This window comes from Myotis nattereri, assembly GCF_964212035.1.
Source record: "Myotis nattereri genome assembly, chromosome: 8".
Classification (NCBI taxonomy): Eukaryota; Metazoa; Chordata; class Mammalia; order Chiroptera; family Vespertilionidae; genus Myotis; species Myotis nattereri.
In genome coordinates, this window is record NC_138083.1 from 54,300,850 (window position 1) to 54,317,596 (window position 16,747).

The 16,747-nt window shown below is 42.6% G+C and overlaps 1 protein-coding gene across 1 annotated transcript in view; it reads left to right on the plus strand.

Annotated features, from left to right (window-relative positions):
• The window catches only part of ATP9B (ATPase phospholipid transporting 9B (putative)), a 146,534-nt gene that overhangs the window by 62,261 nt on the left and 67,526 nt on the right, over positions 1-16,747 (plus strand). Inside the window, exons 9-11 of the mRNA XM_081097101.1 lie at positions 673-753; positions 1,077-1,152; positions 4,824-4,900. Of these exons, the coding sequence (XP_080953227.1) occupies positions 673-753; positions 1,077-1,152; positions 4,824-4,900 (234 nt within the window). The remainder of the gene's footprint in view (positions 1-672; positions 754-1,076; positions 1,153-4,823; positions 4,901-16,747) is intronic.

Sequence of the window (16,747 nt, forward strand, 5' to 3'; positions counted from 1 at the left end):
TAAGAAAAGCACAAGTACAAGTAATCTCCATTAGTGGATGTAATTTACGCATTATTGTTGGGGTCCACATGATCAATTTGAAAAATGCACCAGCGTGTTTGGGTCATCACAGACTTATTTGGTCACTCTCCACCCACACTGTCATTTGCCTGCCCCTGTCTGAATTCAGGTGTGCTTCACATCTGCATGCTTGGAGCTTTGCCTTACAGGCAGTCAGAATCGATGTGGGGTGTGGATTTGTCCAAGTCCAGACAGATGAGGATCTTTCCATGTTGTATATTCCTGGTGATCCGGTAAAAATCATCGTGCATCATTAAAAAACTGAAATTTATTTTAGATACATTGCTAACAGTAATATAGCTCCTATTGTTTTAATAAAATTAACTAAACTTTCAGTACCTTATCAGCATCTCACAAGTGCTTTGGAAAAACACCTGTCATCAGGTAGCAGTGCTCTGTTAGAATCAAGAGAACTACCCCACCTCCCTTGAGCTTAGAAATGATTTTTTTTAGTTATCTTCTATCCTAATTCATAATGTTGGCACACAAAATAGAAGAAAATCAACCATCACTTTTGGTAAATAATATAGAAAAATATTAATTGGTAACTGAAAATTTTAAAGAAACTTTGTTTAATTTTAATGTTACTAATTTAGATACTCTGTATTCCAGGACCTGTTTTCCATCAGTGCTTATGTCCATGCTCAGAAGCCACAGCTGGATATTCACAGCTTTGAAGGCACATTTACCAGAGTGAGTTAAGTCTTCTGTTAAATCAAATACACTCATTGTGTATGTAAGTTAAATATAACAAACTTTTATTTAAAAGAGTTGTATCAGGCAGATTCTGCCCTGTAGTTGTTGTTCAGATGGGGAGAAATTCCTGGTTCTTCCTGCTCTTCCATCTCAGAATCCTCTGTCTCAATTCCTTTTTTCCATCTTATTTTGCATTGCCTTTTCACTGCTGGTCAACTGGATCCAGCTGTGGACTTCTTTTTAATGCTATAGATATCTGAAGTGTGAGTGATACAAATATTGGTAACTTAGTATTGTTTTCCTTTTCTTTTCCTGAATAGGAAGACAGTGATCCACCCATTCATGAGAGTCTCAGCATAGAAAATACATTGTGGGCAAGCACGGTTGTTGCATCAGGTAAGAAATAAGCTCTATTTTTATAGTTAATTCTCACATAATAGGTGATGCTTTGTGTTTTTGAGTGACTCCAAACAAGTGTTTCTCAAAATGCCTGGCATAACATGTAAACTTTACTAAGCATACACTCCAGTTCAGTGAGTGTCAGACAAGCCTGAGAGTCTGCATCTCAGACAAGCCCAGGGCCAGGGCTGACAGTGATTGTGATAAATGCAGAAAATGAGAGGAAACATTTGGAAATTTTTATAGTAACTCATGAAGTAATTTAATGTTAGAAAAATTGGGGCATATATTTTCTTGTTTTTATATTGTTTCTTTTGTTACTTTATTGTTGTGGTATTTTACAGAACTAGTCCTCACAACATATTAATAATTTAAAAATAAAACATGACCCTTTATCATTCATTGTTGGTGGGCCCCTGCTCTAGAAGTAGGTTACTCTGTCTAGGGTTAGGGTAGCTGGAGAAGCTGCTCAATGAGGACAGCCCAAGAGGGACAGCCCCGAGCTCTGAGACGGGGACAAACCAGCTTCTGGCTGAGCATACACGGGACGTGGGGACAGCAAAGAACCCACTGCAGCATGGGGTACGTCATCCACAACAGGGATGGGAGTTGCAGCTTCTCAAACCTTCTGTCTCATGGGCAAGTGTAGAGGATGGGAGGTAGGTGGAGAAATTCTGCACACTTTCTGTTGCTCTGACGTCTTCCCTAGATGTGCACGGTTGCCAGAGCCCAGATCTGGTGCAGATCCCATCTGACACTCTGTGTCCCTGCATCATGTCTTTGTGTCTTTGTGTGGCTTTCCTCAGGCTGATTTATTAGTTTCATTGGAGCATGTGGGTATATCTGGCAGGTGTGTAGTGGTCACTGGTTCACTGTCACCACTGTGTCTCCACTGCTTGGTGCTTCTCCCCCCCCCCCACTCCCCCCCCTCCCCTACACAAGGTTGCTCGAGCAGCTTGTATGTGAGGTTTTGTTGAGACTGACTCCAGGAAAGCATCTATAAATTGTAGCCAATCCTTAAGGCTGCAATAGGGGCTCCAGTTTCTTACTGTGTGTAGCAGGTTCTGGATATATGATTGGGATCAAGAAAGACTTTGGTTGCTTGATCTTTCTCTCAGTCTGTGTCTGTTTGTTCTTCCCCTACATCTTGACGTTCACATATGCAATCTTTCCTTAAGTCTGACGAATGTGTTATATCTTGTTGCCCCCTCACGTCTCATTTTTAAATTAACAGGTAACCCCTTCCCCACGTTTCTTTGATTGGCCATGTGTACAGGTTTACTCATTCTTTTAGCCTATAAATATATACCTTTTGTCAAAGAGAATGGAGGATATTTCAAATATGCTGTTCTGACTAGTAATTTTAGTAATTAAAATGCACGAGAGACTCAGAAAAAAATGCATTATTCTGACTCCAGCAAGTACTCATTTTAGTAAGAATTAAATGAAATAATACCTGAGTCTTTAACAAACTTTAATAGATTAAGTACATAAAATTGCACGAGGAATTCTGTCAAATTCTTGTGTATGTTATATTTAACATGCAAATACTGATTTTAGTCTTTATCTGTCTGAATGCAGTGTTCCCTGTTGGTCTTGTCATTTCACAGACTTCATCTGGGACACTTTAAAGTGTAATGCCAGCCTGGAGTCAACATCACTAGTCACCTACCTGCACATTAGGACAGTGGTTTCTTGCTTGATTAACTTTCAAGCCTTTTCTGAGACTTATTTGTTATAAATTAATTAGAAATAAATTAATTTTGCAATTTTCCTTGTTCTATTTTTATGCTTATTTTACATTAGTGACACTTTTATATTTTGATTAAGTGCAACTTAATTGGCAAATTAGGAAAGTTTTAAAGTATTATATCATTGTGAATTTAATATTTTTCTATATATATGTTAACAGACAGAGTATCTAGGAAGTTTATTGAATAACTAGAGGCCCAGTACATGAAATTCGTGCAGGGAGGGGAAGGTGTCCCTCAGCCCAGCCTGCACCCTCTCCAATCTGGGACCCCTCGGGGGATGTCCGACTGCCCACAGGGATTGGGCCTAAACTGGCAGTCGTACATCCGTCTCATGATCCGGGACTGCTGGCTCCCAACTACTCGCCTGCCTGCCTGCCTGATTGCCCCCTAACCGCTTCTGCCTGCCAGCCTGATCACCCCCTAACCACTCCCCTGCCAGCCCGATTGCCCCTAACTGCCCTCCCCTGTAGGCCTGATAGCCCCCAACTACCCTCTCCTGCTGGCCTTTTTACCCCCAACTGCCCTTCACTGCTGGCTTGGTCGCCCCAACTGCCCTCCTCTGCTGGCCTGTTTGCCCCCAAATGCCCTTCCCTGCCAGCCATCTTATGGTGGCCATCTTGTGATGATGTGAGGGAGGCCATCTTGTGGTGGCCATCTTGTGACAACGTTGCACCAGGGCATGGCATGAGGGCATGACACCACCTAGGATTTTATTATATAGGATAGGATAATATATAAAGATAGCATTTGTACAGTTTAGAGTTCACTCTGCTTTCAAGAACACAGCTTCTCCAGTGACACACAGTTTTAAAAGGTGTGTGTGGAGGGTGTTTATTCTAAAACAAAAAAATATGTGTCCCCTCTACAGATTTCACTGCTTAGTAGTACTCTAGTGCTCTCTTCCTGAACGCCCTGTGGAGGAGGCAGTTTGTCCTGTGACTTGTGGAACATGAGCTGTCATTGTGCTTTATGTCCAGGAAATCTTGTGATCGCACTTACTCAGGGGGTCCTGCCTAATGACTCACTAAATACCACACCTTAACTTAATGTGACATCAGGGCTTAATTATCACAGTTAATTCTACAATGGTTGTTGACTGTCTTTCTTACTTTAATCATATTTCTTACCTTCAAATTTTTCGGTTAGGATTTTAAATTATGCACAGCTGCAGTTCTAGAAACAGACATCCATGGTTTCAACTTGACATTTCAGGGATGCCTGCCTCTGTACCTCTTCTGCAGTCTATAGGTTGTTCTGGGGTACTTTATGATTTCTTTTGTCTTAAGTTTGATGGACCACAAAATTATCATTTTTTTCTTGACATACAATTAGAAAACCAAACTTTCAGGAGGTGAATAAAAGAGACTAATAAGATCTAAATTGAATATCAAAAATTTTATAATATTTCTCTTATTGTTTTAATTGTATATGTGCCAAAATATCGGCAGAGGCTCTTACATTAGGGCTTTCATCTCTACAGTGAAATACACTCCTAGACTCTTGTTCACAGAAACTGGTTCAGTTGGTACCATCGTGGTTTAAAAGGTCACATGATGACTTTGACCAGTTAAGAAGGTGGCCTCTTCATTTAACTTCAGTGTGAGAGTTACCATCTTAGGAGACAATAATGAATGAACAATGTCACTCTGTTTTCAAAGAATATTAGTACATATTCTAATTTAATCTGCAGGTAAATTTGTGTTGCTTAAGAAATCATTTTAGTCTTTCAAAGCTTATTTTAAAAGTTAAGATTAGGTTTTCTTGAGCAAATCCAATCAAATGTGCTGTTGGATACATTTATATAAAATTAAATGGTGTAATAATATTTCCAATCAAATTATTTAATTAGAAAGTATTATCTCTGTGCTTACCATTTAAAGTATCTCTGTAAGGACCGCTTTCGTGTTTTTGCAGGTACTGTAATAGGTGTTGTCATTTATACTGGAAAAGAGACTCGAAGTGTAATGAACACATCCAATCCAAAAAATAAGGTAGGCTAGATTAAGGAGCAACTGCTTTAATGAACTTGCTTTTTCCTTTCAGTAAGAAAGTACCTGTAGTTCTGAATAGCCCATTCATTTTAGCTTAATACATAACATAAAGTGACTTTCCAAAAGGGTGGTGATTTAGGATAAGAATTCTCTGTATTTATGTAACAACATGTGCATACAGAAGAATTTCCCAAAGTATCTTTTCTTGGTTAATCAGTTTTATATGTCTCTTAAATTTTCATTACTGGATATATAATTTACCCATAATTTGACAGTTAATTGTGGGTCTCTTAATGTCTCCTCAATCTATTTACTTTACAATTGGCACTCTTTATTTTTATGTTAATGATTCGTTTTAAAATAAAGGAATCTGCATTATTTTTAGAGTACTTAATTTCATAGTGTTATATTTTTAAACTAGTTTTATGTAAATTATTTCCATTTTAGAAGAGGTATATTAAAAACTAGATTTTAGTTTTAAAGGCTGCTTGATTCTATTTCTAAACTAATTATATTCCTAAAATTGTTATTTATCCATTCAACGTGTGTGCATAGTAAATCATCCAAAGTTATATAGGTGACCTTTCTTAAATTTATGACCTCAGGTAAGAACTTGAACCCTGGCAATAGACTTCCTGGCTTATAGTCTGGGCATTGCCACCAACCAGCTCTTTGACTCCAGACATGTGGCTTAATTCTGTGTCTTACTACTCAATAAATGTTACCTATCATTATTATCTTTCTGTGAAATGAAATGTGAAGTGTTGACGAATGCCATAGATTTTGAACCCAACCCTCAATGTCAGTCAAGAAGTCCTTAAAAGAGGTTGTGCGCGGTCTGGGTTCCACACATCCCTCCAATGACCCTGGAAAGCCTGTCTGCTGACCCTCTGCACTCACTCTTCCACCCTGTCTTCCCTCTCCCGCACCCTTTTAAAAAATAGCTTTCTAGATTTCCCTGGTGTTAGCAGGATGTACCTTATAATAGGAAGGCACCTTTGGAGTTTTCCACGTTGGATTTAAAGCGTCACTTTGCCACTTGACAGCCTCACACATGAAGCAAATGTGCTCTTCCAGTGCCTGGTCCCTTCCTGGTGCTCAATCCATGTTCCGTGCCCTCCCCAATGGAAGTCGGGGCAGTGACAGCTAAGGCAAGGCAGAGTGTTGCCCATGCATGCACACACACTCACAAACATGGGCACACATGTGCACATGCACACACGGTGCTGAGCACTTCTTTGCATTAGGTCACTAGTCTGCACCACACCCTCAGCCAAGGGCTGTCCTCTGGTCGCAGAGCAGGGAGATCATAGAGCAGGAGGCTGGGGCTTGTCAGCCCATGTTCGTTTCTCCTTGAAGGCACTATGCACAGAGCTCCAACTACATATGGAAGCATTTGTGTAAATTAAGGAATAATCTTATGAGAGAAATAAAGTCTCTAAATTTGCATATGCCATTAAATCTTTCTAAGTGTTAAATGTCAGATTTACAAGGAAAATTTCAGGAAAAGGTTACAGGCTACAATGGACAGAAAGTAACAGATGTAATTTATCCAGGGAAGTATTGACATATGCTGGGTGAAAAGAGTGTGTGATATGTGAGTCCCTAAGTAGAGAAGGGAAGACAGATTATTATTCACTGTTCGTACGACATTATCGTCTGAAGTCTGCAGCTCACTATTCTGACATAGCTTAGTAACCAACAAACTTTTGGACTTCAAAGAGTGCTAGTAGGAACAAAAAGTAAACATTTAATAGGGAAACCGAATCATTTACCCAGGTTTCACTGGACTTCATCAGGGAAGCAAAACTGTTCCTAACCTCAATTCTTAGAGCTATGTACATGGAGTGTAGGTGGGGACCTTAACCAATGTGGTCAGATGAGATTTTGTGGTGGAGTCCGTTGGCAGCCATCATTTGGGGTGGGAATACCAACTTATGAGAGTCATGTCTCTGTCCAGCTGTTAGACAGACTGCCCTGAAACCACAGTGGCTATTACAACACAGATTTCTTCTCACTGCACACGTCTGAAAAGTTGGCAGTTGCTCTGCTTATCATGGCCCCTCAGTGCCTCTGGAAACTCATTTCCATGACCACAAGGTCAGAAGAAATGGCTGAGTCCATGCTGACCTCACGGCTTCTGCCAAGGAGCCATGTAGGTCTCGTTTTCTCAGCCAGAGCAATTCAGTGGCCTCTTGTAAGTTGAAGGACTCAGGGCAGTATGGCCCTACCTCTCGTGCAGGATTGAGAGCTGACTACCCACTGCATGCGCATGGTTAGTCTCTAATAAGAAAAGAGGGACCTCATCGAAACCCCCATGCCAGGGGTTAGGGTGGTGAGCAGGAAAGCAGCCAGGAAGGACTGGGAGAAGAGGGTATTTCCAGAGGCCAGTCATCAGCAGCACACTGGTGCTGCAGAGGTGAGGGGGCCAGAGTCAGTGCAGAGGGCCATGGGGTGTGCGGTTAGGAAACATTGCAGAGTGACAGTCATTGCCATAGATCTACTGGTGTGCGATTCAGATGCAAGGACAGGTGGGAGCGCTCTTTCAGGGTCATCTGTGTCAGACAGGGTGTGTGTGTGTGTGTGTGTGTGTGTGTGTGTGTGTGTGTGTGGTGGGGGGTGTCAGAGCACCGGCATCAGAGGGAAGACTGAACAGGCTTGGGGCGGGGGGTGGGTAGCCCTGGCACTGGAGACCCAGTGGAGATAAAAAACTGTACCACGCGAATAGGGTTTTATTAATTTTGTTTGTTTCCGGTGAGAAAATCAATATTATAAAACTATGAATGCTTTCAATAAAAGAAGAGAGGGTCTTAGTTTTTAAAGAACTAAAAATATTCTACAGAAAAATAAGTCTTGTGGGCAGTCAGGAGTAACTTAAATATGTAAACATAAGGTTACTTAAAAGGAAGTTACATATTGTTATATAGAGAGTAGCTGCCATATAAACATGGCGTCTTTGATTTGTATAAAATATTTACAATCATCAGTCAAATCCTCCTTCCCTGCCTCCCTTCCTCCCTCCCTCCCTCCTCTCTCACACCCTGTTTCATTTACTTGCTATTTTCATTATTAGTGCATATAAGAGGAACATGAAAATTTGGAAAATTGCTTGAAGTTCCTAGGATAAAAAACACTGCAGTAAAAGCAGTGCTGATTTAAGGGGGAAAAGTTAATGCTCATGATTTGAGGTAATGAACTTGATGCAGAATGTGGTAAGGGTTTGAGGCCCCTTCTGATGCACAGAGGACTGTAGCCTCACAGCTGAGGCTTGTGAATTTCTGAGCACTCTACGGACCAAACTAGTGCTGGGATTTTGGGTTTGTAGCAGAGCTGGTAGCAGGTGTGTGGTTTCCTGAGGCTGATTTTCAAGAGCTCCAAAGTGGAAGCAAAGTAGTGGCTAGTCCAAAGTGGCAGGTGGTTGGGTGGGCATGTCAGGGGATTAGAGGTGACATGCATCCCTGCAGATCAGTGGAATCAGTGACAGCAGAAGGCCCTATGGTTAGGATAGTAAACATCATAGCACTTCCAGTACCCACTCTCCCGAGGCTGTCCCCAAGAATGCCACCAGCCTTTCTTGCTCATGGTGGCATGAGTGTGTGCAGCTCCCCACTGGCGTGGCAGCTTCTTGAGGATGAGCATTTGTACTTTCAAACTTCTCCCAGATGGCTGTTGGGTTTTTAACCAGTATTGTTGGTTGTTTCATAAAACATTTTTAAACTTACCATTCTACTTGACTGATGTCCCAAGCCTTATTTTGGCTAATTCTCTTTTTTGTCTTCATTTTATTCTCTTCTAGCTGCCTTTTTTTTTTTTAAATATATTTTATTGATTTTTTACAGAGAGGAAGGGAGAGAGATAGAGAGCTAGAAACACCGATGAAAGAGAAACATCGATCAGCTGCCTCCTGCACATCTCCTACTGGGGATGTGCCCACAACCCAGGTACATGCCCTTGACCGGAATCGAACCTGGGACCTCTCAGTCCGCAGGCCGACGCTCTATCCACTGAGCCAAACCGGTTTTGGCATCTAGCTGCCTTTTAAAAGAAGGATGATGCTTCATATACCTAAAACCTAGAATTATCAGATATCATACTATTTTATTCCAAGTGTGCATTTAAAAAAATAGAAATGAAGATTCTTGCTCTAGGTGCTGCCTTAGTTGTCTTACTTTGTAAGACCTAGCCCACACAGCCTCATCTCATGCCCTAGGTGGCCCTGGGCTGCTGACATAGCTTCACATCAACCTACACAGCCCATCTGAGTCAGTGATTGGGTGTGGGGGGGTTCTGACGCCACTGCCCCCTTAGGTCATGGCAACTAAGATGCACAAAGAATTCATGCATAGGTTCATTAAGCTATAACCAATTTCAGTGACTCTGACACATGTCCCACTTGAATTTATCCTTTTGGATTGGTCTTTGAAATTGGATCTTGAAGTCTAACTTGATGGTTTTATATAATGAGAACATATAGCTTTATGCTTATTGCGTAAGTTTATTAGAATACTTCTTTAAGTGCAGCATGTTTTATCCAGACGTGGGGATTAAGAATAAATCCTACAGTGTTGTTAGATGGAGGAACACTCTGCAGTAAAAAGAAGTTCTTAGAGCTCCTTTTCAGGGTGAGAATGTTTTCCCTCCTCTGTCACCAATACAAACAGAAAGCAGGGAGATGGGTCCATACAAACTTGATGATTTTATTTTAAAACTTTGAACGAATCAAAAGTCTTTATTACTAAGCAGTTACTTTTATGATAATATTTGGTGAACGTTTAAATTATAAGGAGTGCAACTTGATGGACTGCTTTATAAAACTGAGCTTGAGATATATTTAATAAGATGACACTTGATTACATTTAAGAGGAAAAAAATTCTTACAGAAGGTTAAGAAAAATCAATTGTGACAGGTTGCCATTTTCACGCCATTCATAAGAATAAGTTGCTCCTAGCAAGAGCGTCAGGATGAAATGATAATACAAATTGCTTCAAGTGGCTATTGTCATCCCTTGGGCATATTGATTTGTGTTCCTAATAAAAAGATGCTTTCAGACGTCTCACTGACAGACAGACAGGTGATATGTGCCATTATGGGAATTAAAGCACTATGCTCCCTGAATTGTTGCAGAGGCGTTTCAGATAATAGAGCAAAATAGAATCAACTATGGTGGACTTTGCAAGTTGAAATTATCAAGGCTGTTTTGAAGAATAGCTTCTTATTTTTAAAAGGACAATTAATATTTTAAAGTTCTGTTGATTTATATTAAAATATTACAATGGGATAACTTATTTTTCTCTTTCCTTGTGGTTGCATGCAGGCACAGCACCCTTAATTTTTTTTAATAGTTGCCTTCTTGAATAATAAAATAGTTCCAGATTTGCATACTGGTTTAAAAATGTGATCGTGTACTTCCCCAAAGCACTGTATGTTGTAGAATGTAGTATTGCAGGCAGTCCACGTAGATAAAAGGACTTTTGGAGCCGAAACCGGTTTGGCTCAGTGGATAGAGCGTCAGCCTGCGGACTGAAGGGTCCCAGGTTCGATTCCGGTCAAGGGCATGTATCTGGGTTGCGGGCACATCCCCAGTGGGGGGTGTGTAGGAGGCAGCTGGTCGATGTTTCTCTCTCATCGATGTTTCTAGCTCTCTAGCTCTCTCCCTTTCTCTCTGTAAAAAATCAATAAAATATATTTTTTTTTTAAAAAAGGACTTTTGGAATGCTTGCTTTGGTAACTGTTATTAATATAACAAATCCTAGTGTTTCAAGCCTCACCAGGAGAAGACGAACTAGATGGAGAAGCAGACCTGCACTCAGGTGACTCAGGAGCATGTGACAGGACAGGGTGGCTCTGGGTGACGACACACCCAGCTCACAGCACTCGCATAGCTGCATCTGTGTGCCACAGCTGTTCACAGTTCAGAGTTGCGTTTATCAGCATTGTGAATGGAAGTAAACTTATTATTTCAGAAAAGCAGTAAAAAGAAAAAATATGCTAAGTGTTGCGAAAGCAGTCCTGACATCGGGAGTATAATGCTTGTCAGAGGGAGCAGCCAGTATCCAAACTGGAAAATGGAGTCAGTCCCTAAAGGCCTCTTAAGTATGAATTTTATTACAAAGCAGGGGTTCTACATAGGAAACACAAGCATATTTATTATTATTTAAAGTCAGTACCTTGTATTTCACTAAAAAAGTTTACATAAATTTCTGAATGAGAAGGGATTACTAATCATTTCTTGTGTAGTAAATAAGAACTATTTGGTAGCATTGCATCATCTCTGTTCAGTACAGCTAAATTCTCTATAATCGAAATTCTTAACAGCAAAGTATAGTTTATTCAAGAAGCAAGTAAGTATTTCAATAATTGTTTTTGTTTTTTGAAACCCTTGGTTCTTTACTCCGAGGCCATAAAAATTGTTAGAAATTTGTGGAACTTGTGGTGACTTATTTATCATGACATTTTAATCTTAATTTATAAGCTCACAAAACTGAGTATTTATTATTAACAGATTATTCTGAAGCATTCCTGATTAAAGCCTTTTTGGATAGCTGAGTAAGAATCATGATCTGAGTATCTTGTAAAATTGAGCGTAGAGAAAGACCAGTTTCAAAGCTTCTCTGTGGAACTAGAATGAAAGTGGGCACAGGGATGGGTGATGGTGTTGTGAGTGAAGACAGAAGAGGAAGGTAGTGCACTGTTGTTTTGAAATTCTCAGCATAGATGTCACTCTCCTAGGCATTGTGAGCCGCAGGCAGGCGGGCCTGTGTAGTGTGGATGTTGTGTCTTTATGCACATTGGACCCTTCCTGGTCAGCAGGCATCACAAACCAGCCTTTGCATGGTGTGGGCTCAGGCAGACTACACTGGGGAAAACTCCAAGCAAAGGTCAGCTGTGACCTCTGGTTTTCTTACCATGCCCCGCCTGGGAAGGGCTGCTAGAGCAGAGTTCTGGGGGACCCACTGTCATTTCTTCTCCTCAGAGAAGAAGCTGGGCACCTACTATGCAACACCTGGCAGGCTGTGTGGATGCTTCTCCTTGGGGCTATGGCATGGAGGGGACACCAGTGCAGTGGGAGACCAAAGGGGAAAGGGAGCCCCAGCTCACTACCAGGACCGTGGCCACAGTGACACATGGCTCAAGAGCCAACCTCATGCAGCATACCCCATGACTCTGGCATTTCGCCCTGGCTGCCATGTTATCTCAAGCCTCTAACACAGTGCCTGCCATGTGACTGAATGATTAAATTATTTTCCTTAAGGAGCAGTTCATGTTTTTTAACCCTCTATAGATACTTTTTTCTAAGCAATATATTTTTTTTAATTCCTCAGAAACAAATCTTAACACATCTGTTTTCAACTTAATAGTCTTTTCATACATCCTATGTAATAAAAGGCTAATATGCAAATTGTCCCCTCAACTGGGAGTTCAATCAGGGGGTGGGGCCAGCCAGCCAACCTCCCGCGTCCCCTCTCCCCCCCGCCGCCCCCGCCCCCCCCCCCCCCCCCCCAGCCAGCCTGGCCCAATAAACCCCGATTGGGGCTGGTTGAGTGGACTCCTCCCATGCACAAATTCGTGCACTGGGCCTCTAGTCTATATATATAAAAGGCTAATATGCTAAGTGTACCTCCTACCATCCTGCTGGTCACAATGATGTGCACTGACCACCAGGGGGCAGACGCTCAACACAGGAGCTGCTGAGCTGCAGTGACTTGGCAGCAGCGGTTCTTGGGTGACGCATCCCAAAACCAGAGAGGAGGGAGCTCGATTCCCTGTGGGGCCTTGTGATTCCATCTTCAGTCGTGGGTTATGTTGTTGCTGGGGCACTGTCGGGCCCCGAGTCTGGTTTACTGCACACTTGCATTTGCGTTGCACACCCTGTACGACAGCAACTTTGCAGAGTGCCCTCTCGCACTTCGGGACCCCTCGGGGGATGTCGGAAAGCCGGTTTCGGCCCAATCCCTGCAGGCCAGGCCGAAGGACCCCACCTGCCGGAGGGACCCCACTCACTCTGCAGACACTAGGGAAGGACCGGAGGAGGTCGACTCCAGGGCATGTCTGGTCCGTCTCGCCCAGTCCCACCCTGCTGGCCACCTTCTAATTAATTTCCTTTCAGTGTGCACAAATCCGTGCACCAGGTCACGAGTCTAAAATATATTCAGAGTGTGTTTTCCTATATTTGATTTGTTGACATTGGAGTAGCAATTGTATCAAACTTTCTTTTTTAAAACTGCATTAAAACATGTATATGATAAATTTAACATGAGATTTGGTAGCTTGCTTTCCCCATATAATTAGCATTGTCAGCTAATAATTACCTTTTGCAAATCTTTCAACTGCATCACATGAGTTTGACTTTCCTACTTAGTTATGGCCAGCCTGGGGTTCCTTTTTGAGGACAGTTATTCAGATGCAACATTCTGAAAGGCTGGTTTTTAAACTGCTTAATACCATCAAAATTAAACCTTTTTTTGAAGCCTTGAAGTCAGAGTGAATTCTTTGAACTTTCTTGTTGAACACAGTTAAGACACAGAAACTTGTATGGGATGAATTGCCACATAGACATTTCCTTTCTTTCACTGCAGTGGAAATTGGAATTGGTGTGCCTGTGCATTTATTAGTAACACTTTCGAGGAGCAATAGGGAAAGTTTTAAATGAGCCAGATAAATTATCCCTTCCTCCAGTGATCAGAGCCTTCTGGTTACAAAGCTTCAGTAAATATTAGGTGCAGTATTTACTCTTTAATATTGTAAAGTCGGGGTGGTGGGGGTGCTGTGGAAAGAGCTCTGAGGCAGATGGGTGCGCAGTGTCCCTGTGGTGTGCCTAGTCCCTGCTCCCCTTGCATCTCCATCCCATGCTGAGAGCATTGTAACTAGGGGATGGAATGTAGTGTGATAGGTGCTCAAGCCTGTCAGGTGCTTCCCATGTCTTGAGGCCCATCCCTGTTTAACAGTGCTCAATACTGCGTGAGCTGCATCCACGTGAGCTGGTGACTGATGGCCGGTCAGGTAGAGCAATAGACTGGAGTGTGAGCAGCTTCGTTTGCTTGATTACAATTTGTGTAAAGTGAGACCCAGATAAGAGTATCCTTCAGAGGATCATCTTCCTGAAACTCTTCATAAAGGTTCATTGAGCCACTTTTTGTTCCTGGATGAGGAGAGCGTATTGGTAACACTTTGTTTTGAGGATGTAAGACCAGATAGTTAAGTACAATGAGATGCTGATGTGGGATGGAGGAAGCTGGTAGCACCCAGTCACCTGTGTTAATTGGCTCTTTTACTCCCTTGAAACTTCTAAATTTCTAAACAAGCAAGCATGGAACACAATGTTACGAACTGTAATTAACAGTCCTTTCTGTTTATTTTTACTTTCTGAAACAAAATCTAGTGGGTCACAAAAATTTATGCTTCCAAAACAGTTAAAGAAGAGGAATTACTTATATTAAAAGTTTATAAATGTATAAGAAGGTTTCACCCTAGCACTTTTAAGGATTTAAAATGTTTTATACAGACCCATAAAAATGTTCATAGAACATTGAGAATGCAGTCACTGCCTAAGTGGCCAGTTTTTCGTAGTGGTTTCTTTGGCAGGAACTAGGATCTTAAAAACAGGTGCATTTAAAATAGCCACTTTCATAAACATTTGCTACATGAGTGGCCAGCACCCTTGGGCGCTGCTTCCTGGAGCACCTGGCTCCAGTGGTCCTCACCGGCCACACTGCAGGGCGTCGGTGCTGGTCCCTTCACTTCTCTTCTGCACAGAGTGCTCACCTACACCCTCGCTGGTGACCTGCTTCCTTGTCCAATAGGATTCAGCAAACACGATGTCCAGCATCCACACGTGTCCCCAGCTCTCTCAGGCCTTGCTTGGCTGTCTCCTCCATCGGGACCCTAGTTTTTCTAACTGTTCCGGTTTTCCACAGTCAGGATGGTGACGTGTTTGCAGTTCCACCGTCATGGTCAGGGCTTCTCCCATCTGTCACAGCACTGACCATTACGTCTCTCAGATCCACTTACCGCCTCTCTATCCGCAGCCTCTGTCTGGCTGACATCATTTCCACCCAGGCAGCTCCAACAGCTGCTCTCCCCCAACTCCCTCTGTCCGCATACTCTGCATCATCCCCTGTGCCACGTTTACAAAACAGTGCCTAGGTTAGTTCAGGGATTCCTTCTGCTCTCATGGCAAACACCGAAAGACCAAGCCTCTGCTATCACCTCCTCCAGGTGTGCATCCTGAGTCGCACATCCCTTACTCCATGCTTCGCCCTGCAGGCTTGCCTCTGCTTCTCAGCACCGGGCTTCATGATGCCATTTGGTCAGCCCTCTTATGGCAGCCCCAGCACACCCTGTGCTCCTCCTGAGCACTGAGGGGAGGTGTAACTAGATAATTGGTGGTCTGTCTGTCTCTTCCTCTAAAATGTAAGCTTTTTACCATAAAGATTATTCATCTCAGTGTTGTCTGAGTAAACCCAGGATAACTGCTCGTTTATCTGTCTGCCTCTCCCTCAAGCTTTTAAACTCTCTAGAGGCAGGAGCTGTGCCTTATTCATCCCTGTGTCTCCAGCTCCTCAGACACAGTTTAAATTGGGAGCTGACAGGGTATAAGTAATCCTTATTCACACGTTAGCTATGTGTAGTCTTAGTCAGGGAGATGGCCATATCTGTAAACAAATTGAATGAGAGATGTTGTCCTGGATACTATGGGTGCTCTGGTGTCTAGTGGTGTAGAGCACAGGGTGCGGACACGGCAAGGAGCACATTGATTGAGCACTTGCTGCTCCACATGCTACAGGCACTTCCTGCATTGTCATGTGTGTGACTTGAGGTTTTCTGTTTGCTCATGGGGTTATTATGTTACAGTGTTTGATCGATGCTCGTATTGGCCCTTCTTTGGCCTGTGGGAGTCTCTTCAACCTGGAAGCTGTGTCCCATTATTGTAAACCCATCGTCCATCATTTAAAAATATGTTTTGCTCTTTCTGTCACAACAAGATGTTCTAGACCAGCGGTGGGCAAACTTTTTGACTCGAGGGCCACAATGGGTTCTTAAACTGGACCCGAGGGCCGGAATAAAAGCATAGATGGAGTGTTTGTGTGAACTAATATAAATTCAAAGTAAACATCATTACATAAAAGGGTACGGTCTTTTTTTTTTTTTAGTTTTATTCATTTCAAACGGGCCGGATCCGGCCCGCGGGCCGTAGTTTGCCCATGGCTGTTCTAGACTCATCTTGGATTCTTTGCCCCAGCCCTGGATCAACCCTGCCTTCCTTTAATCAGCAGAGCATGGTATTTAGAAGTCAGGATCTGGGAGCTGGGTGTGCTCATTAATGTTCAGATATGTTCCCAAGCCCACACAGTGGACAGACTGAGGGGATGGATAGATAGATGGATGGATGGATGGATGGATGGATGGATGGATGAGTTGGGTGGGTGAATGAGTTGGGTGGATGGATGGGTGGGTGGGTGAGTGGTGGGTATATGGGTGGATGGATGGATGGATGGATGAGTGGGTAGATGGGTGGGTGAATGGATGAAAAATGGATGGATGATAAATGGATGGATCAGATGTGATAGATGGATGAATGGGTGGAAAAATGAATGGAAGGAATGGATAGGTGTGTGAGAGGATGGGTGGATGGATGGATAGATGGACAGACAAATAGACAGAGGGGTTGGTGAGTGGAAGGAATGGATGGATGGATGGGTGGGTGATTGGATGGGTATGCATACATACCTTTTAGGTCTATATTTATTTTTATATTTATGTGTATTAGACACCATGAGTTCAGACACACTTCCAGTTCCAATTCACATCCATGGCATTTCTTCTAGTCTTGTAGTCTTTCCGTGTTG